We start from the raw sequence: 16,435 nt of genomic DNA, 5'->3' as shown, positions 1-16,435 counted from the left end.
TACTAAAGACATGATCAAGGAAGTCAATTCAAACCTTTTAGTTTTGTTGAGCTTTAGAAAAATAAAAATTAAAAATCTTTTAGTGCTACAAAACTGAGTGGTCTATATACCACGTGAAACAGATAAAGAAGACAGAGTGAGAACAGGGCCCAAGGTTAGAAATCAGGAGTTTTGACTGACCTCAAAGATAAAAGATTATATGCAATAATCTTTAACTTCTATGCTTCTGTTTAGTTCATAGATATATACATTAGATGACCATGTTTCTTAACTCACCTGCCATTCAATCTTTCTAGTGTTAATAATAAGCTCTTTGATTTTTTGGTCTACTTAACTAAAATACCTTTCTAATAAGGAAGAAAGTATGACTATTTGACATTAAATATAGTATTTGCTATTTCTCCTGTTAATAAAATCGTAAAGAGCATTAAGATACTGGTTTATTTATAACTCTTAAATGCAAATTAAAAATAAGCCCTCCCACTAACTCCCATTAACAAATACATTTATAACTCAAAGAAATTAACCAAGAAACAGCTTAACTATTTAGGGTGCACTGTATACTAAAAAGAAGGGAGAAAGTATATAATTCACTCATTTTCAATTTAGTATAATGGTCTGTATATTTTTTCTAATGTTTAAGTTTAGTTCTTTTGAATTCTCTGCACATGTATGTATGTATGCATGTGATTCATAGCCTTCCCCAATGGTTTATATATTAGATGAAGAGGATAAGCTTTATCTCATATTTTACCTTTTTTCTGGATCTTTTTGAAGGCACAATGAAATCATTTTTCTAAATGATTTTCCGTATTTTTTCAGCATTTCTTTATCTTGAACACCAGTTTCCAAAGAAGGAGGATCATTCTGCAGTGTCAGCATTAAAACCTGTGAGAATTTTCAACATAATGTAAACTTCTGAAGATTCAGTAATCAAATGTTGTGGCCACAATTTTTCAATATAGACAACCTCCAAACATCTGAGCAGATTTTATTATCTGAAAGTTCACGTCTAGATCAGTTGTTTGGAAACTAGAGCTATTTAGGTGTTTTCCAGATAAATAATATCCTATAGACAGTTGGCTTCCCAGGCAATGTGCCTGTAAAGGCTCAACTGTATCAGCACTGTATTGTATGTCCTTTAGTTGAAATCTTTCCTTCATGTCTTCTGTCCAATTCTTACACCAGCAAACTTAAAAAAAAAAAAAAATGGCAAAATTAAAGAGTGTGACTTTGCCAACTTTACCTATTCATAGCTCTCTTTCAACTTGACCCCTTGTAACCTGGCCTTCTCTTCCCAGAACTCGTCAAAAACTTCGATCACAGAAATCACTGATGATGTCCTAGTTAACAAAGCTATAACCGTTTTAGTTTGCGCTTTTCCTGCCTTCCCTGCAGCAACTGTCCATCCTGAATCTCTTCCTTCTTTCACTTACACGGCAACACACTATCTTGACGCATAGAGACATAAGTAACAAAGGATATGAAGGCTATGAATAGGATATGAAGTCATCCTATCCTATTCATATGATGCAATTTGGGGTGATTTTCTATACTGTTTGACTTTTCAATAAAAGCATAACCCATTTTTCTTAGCACAAAGTCAAAACCAAAATTAAAAGGCTATCGTCAGAATTATTATTTGCTATTCAGATTTAATTTATATTTACTAAAAGGGGATTACTAAGGTTGTAAGTATTTCTCATTTTGAGCAAATAGGTTATTAACATGTGTATGTCTGGCTACAATTTTAGGAGTCACTGCCTACAATAATAGAAAGTAAACCTTATCTTTCTCCCTGACCTCTTTTCAAAAATAAGCCATTTCTTGGGCCTCAAACCAGCCTTCCACCTAACAGTTATAAAGAGTAATCCTTTTCAAAGCCTTGTGAATATTCATTTACACCTAGCAATCTTGACCTTTAGGAAAAAACCAAGGCCTTAAAGTATAACTAACCTTTCACCGATCAAACAAAGGTTAGAAAATATATACACATGTTTTGAATATGGACATACAGAGAGGTTTTTCATACTATCCTTACTGATTTTGTCTCTATGTTTTTAGTGCCTTAAAGGGGACAGAGTAACATTTTAAAGGTTCTAAAGTGCTCTAAGAACATAGATACATGAATATCACTATGACAAAAATTCACATGGTGCTCACCATTTTAAGGCATTTTGTAAAGCGGGCAAGCAAAACTATAAACAACGGCTAGAGCTACAAACAGACAAATAGAATTCATGTGCATATTCTCACTTAGGGGTCACACAGATGAAAATGGTTGCCCTCGGGATGGGGGCTTCCCAGGTGGTGCTACTGGTAAAGAACCTGCCTGCCAATACAGGAGACGCGAGAGACACAGTTTCAATCCCCGGGTCAGAAGATCCCCTGGAGTAGGAAATGGCAACCCGCTCCAGTATTCATGCCTGGATAATCCTACAGAGGAACCTGGTGTGCTACAGTCCATAGCATCATAAAGAGTTGGACATGACTGAGCAACTAAGCACACACACACACTTCTTCAGGATGTAACAGGCCTTTAAATAAAAGATGCTTAATGTCTTACCACAAAGCAAACTTCTATTCAATAACAAAGAAAATAATACATATGTATGGCACATGAACAATTTGCATGGATCTAACGTATAAAAAGCACTTAAAAACCGTGGCTGACACAGATGAGCACTCAATGAATGTTAACAATAATTACTATTAACGTGGAACTGTTCCAACAACCTTAAGAGGTAGAAATGATCATCACCCCCACTGTGGCTGCTCTACACAGGTGACTGTGGGGAACACATACCAAAACGAGACAGATTAGATCCAAACATCGAACTAGTTACACAGTCAGGAGATGGTGGGTGGGTCATCAAATAAGAAGGTCAGCTACAATGTAAAGCTACCCAGTGTCACATACCAAATACCTAGAAGAGATTCTAACTGCTAAAGAAGCTAGAAGGAATGCAGGGCAGAATACAATGGATAAGAATGTCAAGTGATCCCACAAACACAAGAGCGCCAGCTATGTGTGTTACTTACATGCAAGTGGAGGATAAAATGCTAATATGAATGGCTGAGTTACTGTAAATGAGGACAATTACTATTTTTATAAACTCTTACATTCATATAGTGCTTTTTAATATAAAAATACTTGTTCATATACTAATAAATCTACGTAATTCTTATAAAAAAAAGTCAAATGAGGTAAGCCTCTGACAGGGAACTGAGACATGAGCTGGGAGAGTATTATGGATAGAAGCCTCACCTTCATTGGCGGGTACTTATGATAAGGAGCTGCCCCCGTGGCCAGTTCAATGGCTGTGATCCCAAAACTCCAGATGTCAGCTTTGAAATCATAACCACGAACCTGGACAGAACAGAGAGATGTACAAGATTACTTTTACCACCCAGGAGCACTTTCAAGATAGCTTCTAATATGTATCAAGAACCACAGACTTTAAGCCGATAAAATATAATCTAAAGTTGGCAAAAGCTAAATTTACTTGGTAGGCGAAAAAAAGAAAAAATGGAATGAATGTCCGGCATCATTGGGGAAATGGTTAAATATTGTATATTCACTTAGAGAAACATTGTACATTCAACTAAAAGCAATATTAATGAATCCTATGTGAAAATATGGAAAACCACTTTATGATATAATATGAGAAAGCACTTAAGAAAGAGGATTACAAAATTCTTCAAAAGTTTTGATACTATTACAAACAGGTATACCATCTATTAAAGAAAAAACCAGAAAGACCTAGAACAAAAATAAAGGTTTGGCAGTCTTTTGTTTTCCAAATTTCCTATGTTACAGTATTATTTTATCACCTTAATTTCTGGAGTGAAAAAAATTACAAGGGTAAAAATACTTTTAAAGTTGCTAGTGTGAATATGTTGCCAAATTTCTCTCCTCTATACTGTCACCAGTATGTTATAGAACTAAATATTTTAACTTTCTATCCTAAGCAATCTAGGAGCAGAAACGGGATTTGGGAGTGTATGGTTTGAAACCTAAAATTAAAGCTCCATGTTACATACTGCCTCAACATGGGGTAAACAGAAGGACCTGTAATGACCTAAGTGAAAGTTCCCTACCCCACTATCCTCCCAAGGAGATGTGCCCTAGGCCCCAAGCCCTGCTTATCAAACGATCAGGTACAGTTCCTGTTTATTCCTGAGTAGCAGGTTTCTGCTCCCTGCCAGACTTACCTTCACAAGGAAACCAAAGGGCACATCACTTTCTTGATACTACAAAGCCTGTCTCCTGTAGCAACTGTTCATTCCCTTCCTAAGTGCAAACCCGTAAGGCATGCAGCATCCTCTGCCTCCAGGTATGCGTACAAGCAAATAATAAATTGCGGCCAATCTCATCAGGCCCAGTGTCAGGTACCTGCATGCTCAGCCATCTCCATAACCCTAGTGTGGGAAGTCTTGACCCACACTAGGGTCAATACAGGCATTGCAACAGAGTGAAAAGTAGATTCGGTTCTACATACGGAGTTTGACATAAGACATTTATGTAACTCATCTATAGGGAGTTGGAATACCTACCCAATTTTAAAAAACAAGACTCAACTGGATATAATTCATAAATAATGAACAATGAACAGGTGGGAAGTAGAGACAGAAACAGCGAGTATGTGTAGTTAGAGATGAGGTGCTGGGAAACAGTGTTGCTTAGCAGTAGAAGGAAAGCCAGAGAGAAGTCAGAAAAATGGCCTAGTAAGTAGGAGAATGAGGAAGCTAAAGATGTGAGTAAAGGGCATGCCAGTCAGAATGGCTGCTATCAAAAAGCCTACAAACAATAAATGCTGGAGAGGATGTGGAGAAAAGGGAACCCTCTTACACTTTTGGTGGGAATGCAAACTAGTACAGCCACTATGGAGAACAGTGTGAAGATTCTTTAAAAAACTGGAAACAGAACTGCCATATGAACCAGCAATCCCACTGCTGGGTATACACACCGAGGAAACCAGAACTGAAAGAGACACGTGTACCCCAATGTTTATCGCAGCACTGTTTATAATAGCCAGGACATGGAAGCAACCTAGATGTCCACCAGCAGACGAATGGATAAGAAAGTTGTGGTACATATACACAATGGAGTATTACTCAGCCATTAAAAAGAATACATTTGAATCAGTTCTAATGAGGTTGGTGAAACTGGAGCCTATTATACAGAGTGAAGTCAGTCAGAAAGAAAAACACCAATACAGTATACTAACGCATATATATGGGATTTAGAAAGATGGTAACAGTAACCCTATATGTGAGACAGCAAAAGAGACACAGATATAAAGGACAGACTTTTGGACTCTGTGGGAGAAGGCGAGGGTGGGATGATTTGAGAGAATAGCATTGAAACATGTATATTATATGTGAAATAGATCACTAGCCCAGGTTTGATGCATGAGACAGGGTGCCCAGGGCTGGTGCACTGGGATGACCCTGAGGGATGGGATGGGGAAGGAAGGGTTCAGAATGGGAGACACATGTATACCCATGGCTGATTCATGTCAATGTATGACAAAAACCACTACAATACTGTAAAGTAATTAGCCTCCAATTAAAAAAAAGAAAGATGTGAGTAAAGGGGAAAAGGTCAACAGTTTCCAATGCCACAAAGAGAATAAACAAGGAGCAAAATATGAGCTCTGGATTCTAGAATTAGCAGAGTTTTCTTCCATAAGGTTGATGGGATGAGCGACATAAACTGCAGTCTGTTTGACACAACTAGGAAATAGGGATGTGGGGAAAACTAGTCCTTCAAGAGCCATGTGTAGAAAGATCAGGTCATTTAACTTGTACTAAGGATACTGCCATTAAATCAATCTTAATTATACTATTCCTTAGGTTGCCTTTGTATAAATCTTGAGATTAATATGTCCTTTGCTAAGTTCTAGAGTTTGGGGTTTATTTTTAAGCATGATGCCAAGTCTTAAACAAGGGACAGAGGCATGTTTCCCAAAGCTAACCTAGCAGACCACTCGAAAGCAAACACTGCTCAGTTTTTAATTTTGTAAAATAACTCAAATCACTGTAAAAAGACAAAAGACCCAGTACCTGTTCCATAACTTCAGGCGCCATCCAGCAAGGGGTTCCAACAAAGGTTTTTCTCACTTTATTTCGAGTAATGTCACCACCAGTTGCTAAAAAAGCACTAACTCCAAAGTCTAAAACAGAATATAACAGCAGGGGATTAAAAGTACAGTAACTAACATATATACATAGGAAAATAATATAACGTAGTTATGGTCCTACATACATAGTATGACCTTTTCTCGTCTTTCTGCTGAACTTCTTGACTAAATTAACACATAGCTTAATGGGTTCCTCATTCTATTCCTCTCCACCTCCACACACCATCACCCCAGATTTTCATCCTTGCTCCAATCCATTCTTTTCATCTTCCCAAACTGGAACTCTGTATCAATTAAACAATAACTTTTATTGCCCCTACTCCTCAGCCCCTGGCAACAACCATTCTACTTTCTGTCTCTAAAATTTTGACTACTCTAAGCATTCCATGTAAGTGGAACCTACAGTATTTATCTTTCTATAACAGAGTTATTTTATTTAGCACAAGATCTGCAAGGTTCACTCATGTTCTAGCATGTGTCAGAATTTCCTTCCTTTGGAGGCTGAATGATATTTTATTGTATGTACATACCACATTTTGTGTATACATTCATCCACTGATGGACACTTAAGTTGCTTCCCTATTTTAGCCATTGTAAGTAATGCTGCTATGAAAATGAGTGTACAGAAAGCTGTTTCAATTCCTGCTTTAGGTTCTTTGGGCTTATATATTCAGAAGTGGAACTGGTGGATCATACAGAATTTTTATTTTTAATTGATTTAAGGAACTGCCATACTGTTTTCCACAAGAACTCTACCATTTTATGTCCCTACCAATAGTGAACAAGGATTCTGATTTCTCCACATCCTTGCTATTTTGTATTTTTTTGATAAATAGCCACCCTAATGGGTGTGTTATTATCTCCTCCTAGTTTTGACTTGTATTTTTTTCCCTGATGATTAGTGATACTGAGCATCTTTTCATGTGCTTTCTGAACATTTGCATATCTTCTTTGGAGAAAAGTCTATTCAAATCCATTTTTAAATTGACTTTGTTGTTGCTGTTGAATTCAAGGAGTTCTCTGTATATTCTGGATATTGTAAGTCTCTTGTCAGATACATGATTTGCAAATATTTTCTCCCACTCTGTGGGTTGCCTTCTTCCTCTGTGGATAGTGTCTTTAAGTGCACAAATTTTTAAAATTATCACGAAATTCAATCTATTTTTTTGTCTTCTGTTGCCTGTACCTTTGGTGTCACATCTAAGAAATCACTACCAAATCCAATGTCATGAAACATGTGCCCTGTTTTTTTCTAAGAGTTTTACCGTTTTAGGTCTTTATATCAGAGTCCATTTTCAGTTAATTTTTGAATATTGTGTTAGATAAGGGTCCAAATTCATTTTTTCGCATTGGGATATTTAGTTTTCCCAGAACCATTTGTTGAAGACTCCTTCCCCACTGAATGGCCTTGATACCCCTGTCAAAAATCATTTGATCATATTGTACAAGGGTTTATTTCTGGGTTTTCTATTCTATTCCACTGGTCTTTATGGCAATTTTTATACCAACAACATACTGTTTCTATTACTACTGCTTTGCAGTAAGTTTTGAAATCAGGAAGTATGAATCCTCCTACTTTGTTCATTTTTTAAAAGACTGTTTTGGCTACTTGAGGTTCCTTAAGCTTCCATATGCATTTTAGGATTTTTTTCTATATCTGCCCCCTCAAAAAAAGTTATTGGGGTTTTGACAGGCATTGCATTGAATTTGTAGGTTACTTTCGGTAGTACTAAGTTTTTTAAACAATGATAAGCCTTCCAATCCATGAACAGGGGGATGTGTTTCCATTTATTTACATCCTCTTTAATTTCTTTCAGCAATGTTTTATAGCTTTCATTGTACAAGTATTTCACTTCCTTGGTTATGTTAACTTCTAGGTATTTTAATTATATTTGATGCTACTTGTATACAGAATTGTTTGTAGTATTTTTCTCAGATTGTTCACTGTTAGTGTAGAAAATGCAGCTGATTTTTAAGTGCTGACTTTTTATCCTACTTTGCAAAGTTCATTTATTAGTTCAAGCATTTTTTTTTTTTAAACGTAATGTTATGCTTAGGGTTTTCTCCATGTAAGATCATAGAATCTGCAGAGATAAGTTTACTTCTTTCTTTTTAGTCCGAATGTCTCATTATTTTTCTTGCTCAATTGTTCAGCTTAGAACTTCCAGTAGTACTATGTTGAACAGAACTAACACATTCTTCCTGTGTTCCTGAACTCAGAGGAAGAGCTTTCAAGTCTTTCATCACTGAGTAGGATTACTGGGGCAGGTTGCCATTTCCTTCTCCAGGGGATCTTCCCGACCCAGGAATCAAACCCAGGTCTCCTGCACGGCAGGCAGATTCTTTACCAACTGACTACGAGGGAAGCCCATGAAAGGGTGTTAAATTTTCTCATATGTTTGTGGTGCACTAAGATGATCATGTGGGTTTTCTTTTTCTCTTTGTTCTGGTAATCTCATGTGTAACACTGATTTTCACATGTTGAACCACTCTTGCATTCCAAAGAAATCCTACTTGGTCATGGTGTATCATCCATGTAATATGCTGTGTCATCCAGCATATGGAGGCAGTATATCATCCATTTGATATGAATTGGATTTGCGACTAGTATTTTGCTGAAAATATTTACTTCAATGATTATAATAGATACTGGCCCATAGTCTTCTTTTCTTGGGTTAGTATCTCTGCCTGACTTTGGGAATAGGGTAATTTTGGACTCAATAAAATGAGTCAGAAAGTGTTTCTTCCTTTTCAAATTTTTGGAAAACTTTGAGGAAGGCTGTTATTAGTTCTTCTATAAATGTCTGACAGAATTTACCAGTTAAACCACTGAGTCCAGGGCTTTTCTGTGTCAGGAAATTTTTGATTATTGATTCAATCTCCTTACAAGCTATATATAGATCATTTCAGACTTTCTATTTAGTCATGATTTCATCTTGTTAGGTTTTATGTTTCAAAAAATTTGCCCATCTAGGTTATCCAATTTGCTGGAGTAGAATTGTTCATAATACATCTTACACTCCTTTTTATTTTGGTAGAATTGGTAGCAATATCCACATTTTTGGTTATGATTTTAGTAAGTTGAGTCTTCTTTTTTTTTCTTAGTCTACCTAGCTAAAGGTATGTCAATTTTGGTGATCTCAAAGAATCAACTTTCGGTTTCATCAATTTCCTCTATTGCTCTTCTGTTCTCTATATCCTTTTCTCAAGTCTAAATTTTATTATTTATTTCCTTCTGCTAACTGAGGGTTCAGTTTCTTCTTTTTCTGGTTCCTAAAGCTGTGAAGTTAGGTTGTTGATTTGCTAGCTTTATTTTAAAAAAATAAAGCATCTAAAGCTACAAATTTGCCCCTTGGCAATGCTTTCACTGCATCCCATGAGTTCTGGTATGGTTGTGATTTTGTTTTCATTAATCTCTAAGTATTTTCTAGTTTCCTGTGTGATGTCTTCTTTCATCCACCAGTTGTCAAAATCTATTTGTCAATCTATTTTTGCTTAGTTTCCACAAATTTGTGAATTTTCAAGTCTTCTGTGGTTGGTTTCTAGCTTTACCTCATTGTGGTAAGAGAAAATACTTTATATAATTATTACTTAATCTGTGGCCTAAAAAATGGTCTATCCTAGAAAATGCCCCTTGGACACTTCAGAAGAATGTGTACACTGTTCTTATTGGGTAGAGTGCTTGGTATATGCCTGCTGGATCTAGTCAGTCAATGTGTTATTAAGTCTTCTATTTCCTTACATTCTGTCCGTTCTACCCGTTATTAGACCAGAGTACTAAAGTCCCCAACTATTACTACAGAGCTCCTTTTAGTATTATAGAGCTATCTACAGTACCCTTCAATTCTGTTACTTTTTGCTTCAAATATTTTGCTGGTATGTTAATATGTGCATGAATGTTTATAACTGTTTATCTATTTATTATATCTATTTAATCTTTTATTAATATATAATGTATTATCTCTTACAACCTTTTAAATATAGTTTATTTTGTCTGATATTAGAGTAGCTACTCTGTTCTCTTTGGCCACTATTTGCATAGAATATATTTTACCATCCTTTTGCTTCTAATCTCTTTGTATCTTTGGATCTAAAGTTGGATCATGTTTTTAACCATTCTTTTAATTGGATAGTTAATTTATTTACATTTAAAGCAATTACTGATAAAGAGGGACTTACTTCTATCATTGTGTTATTTTTTTCACATGATTTAAAACTTTCGGGGGGCTTCCCAGGAGGCACGGGTGGTAAAGAACTGCCCTGCTAATGCAGGAGCCATAAGAGACATGGGTTCGAGCCCTGAGTCGGGAAGATTTCCTGGAGGAGGGCATGGCAACCCACTCCAGGATTCTTTTTTTTTTTTAATGTATTTGTTTGTTTATTTGTCTGTATTGGGTCTTAGGTGCTCCTGGCTCCTCTAGTTGCTGTATATGGGCTAGAGGCATATGGGATCTTAGTTCCCCGAGCAGGGATCAAACCTACATCCTCTGCATTGGAAAGTGGATTCTTACCCTGGACGACCAGGGAAGTCCCCACTCCAGTATTCCCGCCTGGAGAATCCCATGGACAGAGAAGCCTGGTGGGCTACGGTACATAGGGTAACAAAGAAACACAACTAGAAACAACTTAGCATGCATGTTAAGTTGCTAAATGCAAATTAAAAACAAAACAACAAAAAAACTTGTTCCTCATTTCCTATATTACTTATTTTGTGCTTAACTTTTTGTTGTAAAATGCTTAAAATTTTTCTTCATTTTAAAAATTTATATTCTATAGCTATTTTCTTTATGGTTACCATGGGGGTTACACTTACCACTCTTAATTTGCATTTACACCAGCTTAACTTCAATAACATACAAAAACCTTTTTCTTTACAGCACTAGTCTTAACTCTTCGGGTTGTTATCACAGAATTACATCCTCATAAACTGTGTGCTCAAAAACATAAACTAATCATTTTAAATGCATCAGTCTCTTAAATTATGTTGAAAAGATGTGGCGTTACAAACCAATGCTATTGTAATATCAAGTTTTAGACCAATAACTCTTTTCTGTAACGTGTTAGTCTCTTAAATTATGCAGAAAACAAAAAGTGCAGTTACAAACCACGGTTACAATAACAGTAGTTTTTTTATATACCCATGTATTTACCTTTATTGGGTTCTTTATTTCTTCATACTGCTTGGAGTTATTATCTAGGGTCCTCGCATTTTACCTTGCAAAATTCCCTTGAGTATTTCCTGCAGGGCAAGTCTAGGGGAAACATATTCCCTCCACTTTTGTTTATCTGGAAATGTCTTAATTTCTCCCTTACTTTTAAAAGGATCTTTGGTTGACACTTTTTTCTTTCAGAACTTTGAATGCATTGTCCCTCTGCCTCTGGCCTCCCAAGTTTCTGATGAGAAGTCTGCTGACAATCTTGTTTAGGACGCCTTGTATGTGATGAGTCACTTGTCTCCTGCTGTTTTTACGATTCTTTGTCTTTCTTAAGTTTGATTATAATGTGTCTCTGTGAGTCTCTCAGAGGTCACTTTAGCTGGAGATCACTGAGCTTCTCAGACGTTTATATTCATGTTTTTCATCAAGTTTGAGATGTTTTCAGCCATTATTTCTTCAATTTCTCTCTCTGCCCCTTTCTTCTCCATCGAGGCCTCAGATAATGTGGATGTTGGTCTGCTTAATGATATCCAAACAGACCCATCAGGCTCTATTTACTCTGTTCAATCATTTTCCTTTCTGTTCCTTGGAGAAGGAAATGGCAACCCATAAATCTGTTCCTTAGACTTAATAATTTCCATATTCAAGTTCACCAATTATTTTTTCAACCAGATCAAATGTGCATTTAAATCCTTCTAATAAGTTTTTCATTTCACAATTCAAGTTATTGTACTTTTTAGCTCCAGAATTTCTTTGTTTCTTTTCAAGTCTTCTCTCCTTATTGATATTTAGATTTTATTAACAATTGTTGGTTTGAGTTTTTCCTTATCTTTTAACTCTTTCTCAACATCTTTAAGATGGTTGTTTTAAAGTCTAATATATCTGCCATCAAGCCTTTTCCAGTGATGGTTTCCTTTGAATAGATCATACTTTCCTGTTTCACTGAATGTCTTGTGATTTTGTTGTTGTTGTTGTTATTGAAGATAGACATTTGAATCTAATAATGTGCTAACTCTGGAAATCAGATTCTTCCCCTTCCCTGGGATTTGCTGTTTTATGTTATTGTTTTGTTTTTTGGAGTTGTTGTAGGCTGTGTCTGTGTCAAGCATTGGCCTGAAATGTAAACTTAAGGCCTTCTCAGATCTTTTCTGGACCTTTTCCTGAGAGCAAACATTCACTTTTCAACTTTCCCTGCAAATGTTGCTTTTGTTTTGGTTTTGTGGCCACATCACATGCTTTGTGGGATCTTAATTCCCTGATGAGGGATGGAATCTAGTGCCTTGGCAGTGAAAGTGCAGAATCCTAACAACTGGACCCACAGCAAAGTCCCTGTAGTTATTTTTTATTGTCCTAGTCTTTAAGGTTTGGCTTCAAAAAGGGGAAGAGGAGAGAAATGAAGGAAGGAAAGAAAGGCAATGACCTGTTCAAGTGCCGTGGAAATCATGTGGAAAAGAGGAACTGTAACAATGGCTGCCTGTCTCTTTGTCTGCATCTCTGTGATCAGAAGCTGCAATTAGTAATCAGAGCAGATGCTAGGATATTCAAAGGACAGGGTCCTTTCTCCCCACCATAGTTCCTGCAAGTTGCTCCAAAAATATATGCATAGCTGCCTGCCATGTGGCTGATGAGTAAGAAATGAGCAGCTCTGAAACCGACCAAAATTAACTGCAATTTACCTTCCAAGTCTTGTCCTAAAAGTTTCAAGCAATCAATGAGATGGAGAATTTCAAAATAGTTACACTAGACAGATTCTGCCAATTCAGCTGTTGTTTAGGTGGGGAGAAGATTCTTGGTGCTTCCTACTCTACCATTTTCCTAGAATTCTTTCTTTTTTGTTCCTTAGCACTTGATTTTGCTTCTCTACTCAATACAGCATTAATTGTGCCTGGTTTTGAACTTATATAAATGGAATCACAAGCTATATATTCTATTTTGACTAGCTTCATTCACCCTGTGTTTTATAATTTATTTAATGCTTCTGTATCCAGCTGGAGTTTACTCATTTTCATCACTATATAGTATCAAGTTCAAGTGTGTGTGTGCACAGCTTTGTCCGACTCTTCGTGAGCTCATGGACTGTAGCCCGCCAGGCTCCTTTGTCCCTGGGATTTTCCTGGCAAGAATATTGGAGTGGGTTGCCATTTTCTCCTCTAGGGAATCTTCCCAACCCAGGGATCAGATCGAACCCACGTCTCTGGTGTCTCCTGCATTGGCAGGCAGATTCTTTGCTACTGAGCCACCAGAGAAGCCCATTATATAGTATTCTAAAGTATAAATCAACTATTTACTCATACATTCTACTAACAAAAGGCTTGGTAATGTTCCAAACTTTCAATGCTTATTAGCATTATGGCACACTGAAGTATGAGTTTCTCTATGCCATACATCTAGAAGCTAAAGTCTCTGGGTATGCGTAACTTCAACTTACTGAAGTGTTCCTACTAGCTTATATTCTCACCATCAGAAGGTGAGATTCTCTCTTGTTTTACACTGATAACTAGTACTGTCAGATGTGTTTGCTACATCAGTTAATACAATGTGATTTCCCAATGTTATTTTATTGTGCATTAATTGCTAACTAGTTGAGGTTGTATACCTTTTACTATATTTCTGTTTTGATGTCTTCATTTGAGGTTGACTTTTCCTTAATTAGTTCTTTGTATATTCTAAATTTGAGCCCCTTGTCAAGTTACTCATGCTGCAAATAACTTATCTATTCTGTGGTTTTACTTTTTACTTATTAATGGTGACAAACTGTTCTTCTTTTGATGAACAATAGTTGCTAATTTTATAGGAGTTAAATTTATCAACCTTTTTCTTTATGTTAGAACATTATATGGCTTAGTTAAAATATTCCCTTACCTGAGGACATGAAGATGTGTGCCTAAATTTTCTTCTAAAGCTGAAGAAATAATTCAAGGTTTGGGTAGTTATCTTCCTCCTGCCAAACACCTGACTGTTCCAGCAGTGTGGGACCAAGCTGAGATTTTCTCAGATGATCTGCTTGCTCAACAGTCCTGCAGTTCAGCCATTCTGGAGTCTCACCCTGGGGGAGGGGGCATTTCACCAAGATACCAACACTGGAAGGCCTTGGACTCTAACTCTTATCTCTTCAACTCTGAATCTGCCAAAAGTACACTTCCACCTCTCAGGTGTGTCTTCCTAACTGGCAAATAACCCATTTCTCCCAGAAGAGAAGTATAACTTCCCTAAAGCACATTTATTAAACACAATGAAGTTTCTTGACCATTTCTCCTTTAGAGGAAAGTTAAAGAATGGTATAAGAACCCACAGAAGATGACTCTAACGGGAGTTAGGAATAGATAACCATAATAAGTAGTGGTTAGAAAATGCCTAAGACTGAAAATGAAGGATGACTAGTGGAAGATACCTTGAGTCAGCAGGGACGTATCAACATAGTATGTGTGACCAGAGATGGTCCAGGGTATAGAAGAGAAAACTGACTAAGAAAACATAGAAGATAAGTAATGCTGTTCTATTAGCCATTAAGCTAAAATAAAAAGAAACGCTAATCAGTACCTGCAATCTGTACCGAGCCATCTTCTCCAAGAAGAATATTGCCAGCTTTCACATCTCTGTAAGGAAAAAAAACTTACTTATTAAAAAACACTTATTCTTTGGAGTTACATAATTTAAGAAGTTCAATATATTCACCACAACACTGGTAATATTTAAATGCTTTAATGCAAAATTGCATTAAAGAGTATTAGAGCCAATAGCAGAATTTTAAAAATTGTAGTCACTTGTACTAAAATCCAAACACGGTAAATAGAAAGCTATAGTAACATATAGCTTTTACTAGTAAATCTGAAAAAACTCAAGATTATTAAATATTTGACTGAGATAACAGTGGCTAAAGAATGTGACCCTCACTCTCACCTATCTACTTTTTAAAATTCACTGATTTTTCTACACTTTATGAACAAAATTTTACAATGATCAGTATGTGGCTGATAACAGGGACTATTCTATGCTTGTAGCATAAAGATATATAAATTGTTCAAACATATCTATATTCTTATTAGTAACTAAAACAACTCAAGTAATACATAAATACATTCCTGTTATAAAAACCTAAACTTCACTGAAAAGGTCAAAATCCGTTTTGACCACTGTTCTCAGGTCTAATACTCTCTACACAGTTTCCAACCATTATCAGTCTTGTTAATAGAATATGTTCCTGTGACATATCGAGGCTTTTCTTCCAACATAAATGATACTGTACTATCCATTCAAATCTACAACATGTTTTTCTCATGCAATAATGTGTCAGCAGAATCTGCAAAATTTATATTCCTCAACTCCTTTGAGTAATCCATTTCTTTGATAACCTAGAGAAACTCTCACAAGGCACACAGAATGTACAAGGGGGCTGTCTATAGCACTGTCTGAAGTAACAAATCAAAAATGGCAACAATCTAGAAAGTCAACAGTAGCAGAAAGGTTAAATTAAATCTGTTACATCCATGAAATTTATTAAAGTCAATCAACCTGTTATGACTTCAAATGCCCTCTAGGACATAATGCATACTGCCAGTGAACACTTCAAACAGGACAGTGCATTGGGTATGCCACCATTAGTTACACACACAGGCATGAACACATCTTTCCACACACACCAAAAGGGGAGCAATCAATTTAGTTTTTTTAAGGAGAGGAGTAGGACCAGAGTCAAGGGGAACAGTGTTTGACTGTCCTGTGGGAGTGGACTCACCTATTTATTTCATAATTAAAAATAAACATAATTAAACAAACACAAGAGAGCCAGAGCTTGAAGTTAGACCGAAAGAAAAGTGAGGCTAGGTCATGGAAGAGGCCACATCTGTCAGGAAAAGGAACCAGTGAAAGGACGCACATCATCTCTTTCCTGTCCTTCCATCTTCTTTTCCCCATACTTAGATAACCATTCCTTGGCAAATAATGAACAACAGTTTCACAAGTGTTATGTAGCAGCATCACCATACCAAGAGTACACAACACTTTTCCTGAATATATACTGAAGCATAAAGAAATCATGTTACTCAGTATTTTTTCCTGCTTATAAATGCAAGGAAATTATAGGACTTCTTCCCAGAGGCTGACTTACAGTAAAGGCTGGCTCACTTTGTCCTA

At 36.4% G+C, this 16,435-nt stretch overlaps 1 protein-coding gene across 2 annotated transcripts in view; it reads right to left on the bottom strand.

The window, feature by feature from the left end:
- Positions 1–16,435, bottom strand: part of OXSR1 (oxidative stress responsive 1) — an 85,117-nt gene that overhangs the window by 23,684 nt on the left and 44,998 nt on the right. For both annotated transcript variants that reach the window (XM_018038247.1, XM_018038248.1), the window contains 4 exons: positions 14,843–14,898; positions 6,070–6,179; positions 3,269–3,370; positions 755–888 (listed from right to left, as the gene is read on the bottom strand). In XM_018038247.1, the coding sequence (XP_017893736.1) occupies positions 755–888; positions 3,269–3,370; positions 6,070–6,179; positions 14,843–14,898 (402 nt within the window). The remainder of the gene's footprint in view (positions 1–754; positions 889–3,268; positions 3,371–6,069; positions 6,180–14,842; positions 14,899–16,435) is intronic.

Source organism: Capra hircus, chromosome 22, assembly GCF_001704415.2.
Source record: "Capra hircus breed San Clemente chromosome 22, ASM170441v1, whole genome shotgun sequence".
NCBI lineage: Eukaryota > Metazoa > Chordata > Mammalia > Artiodactyla > Bovidae > Capra > Capra hircus.
The sequence above is the reverse complement of the archived record's forward strand: the minus strand, read 5'-3'. Positions and strand labels throughout refer to the sequence as shown.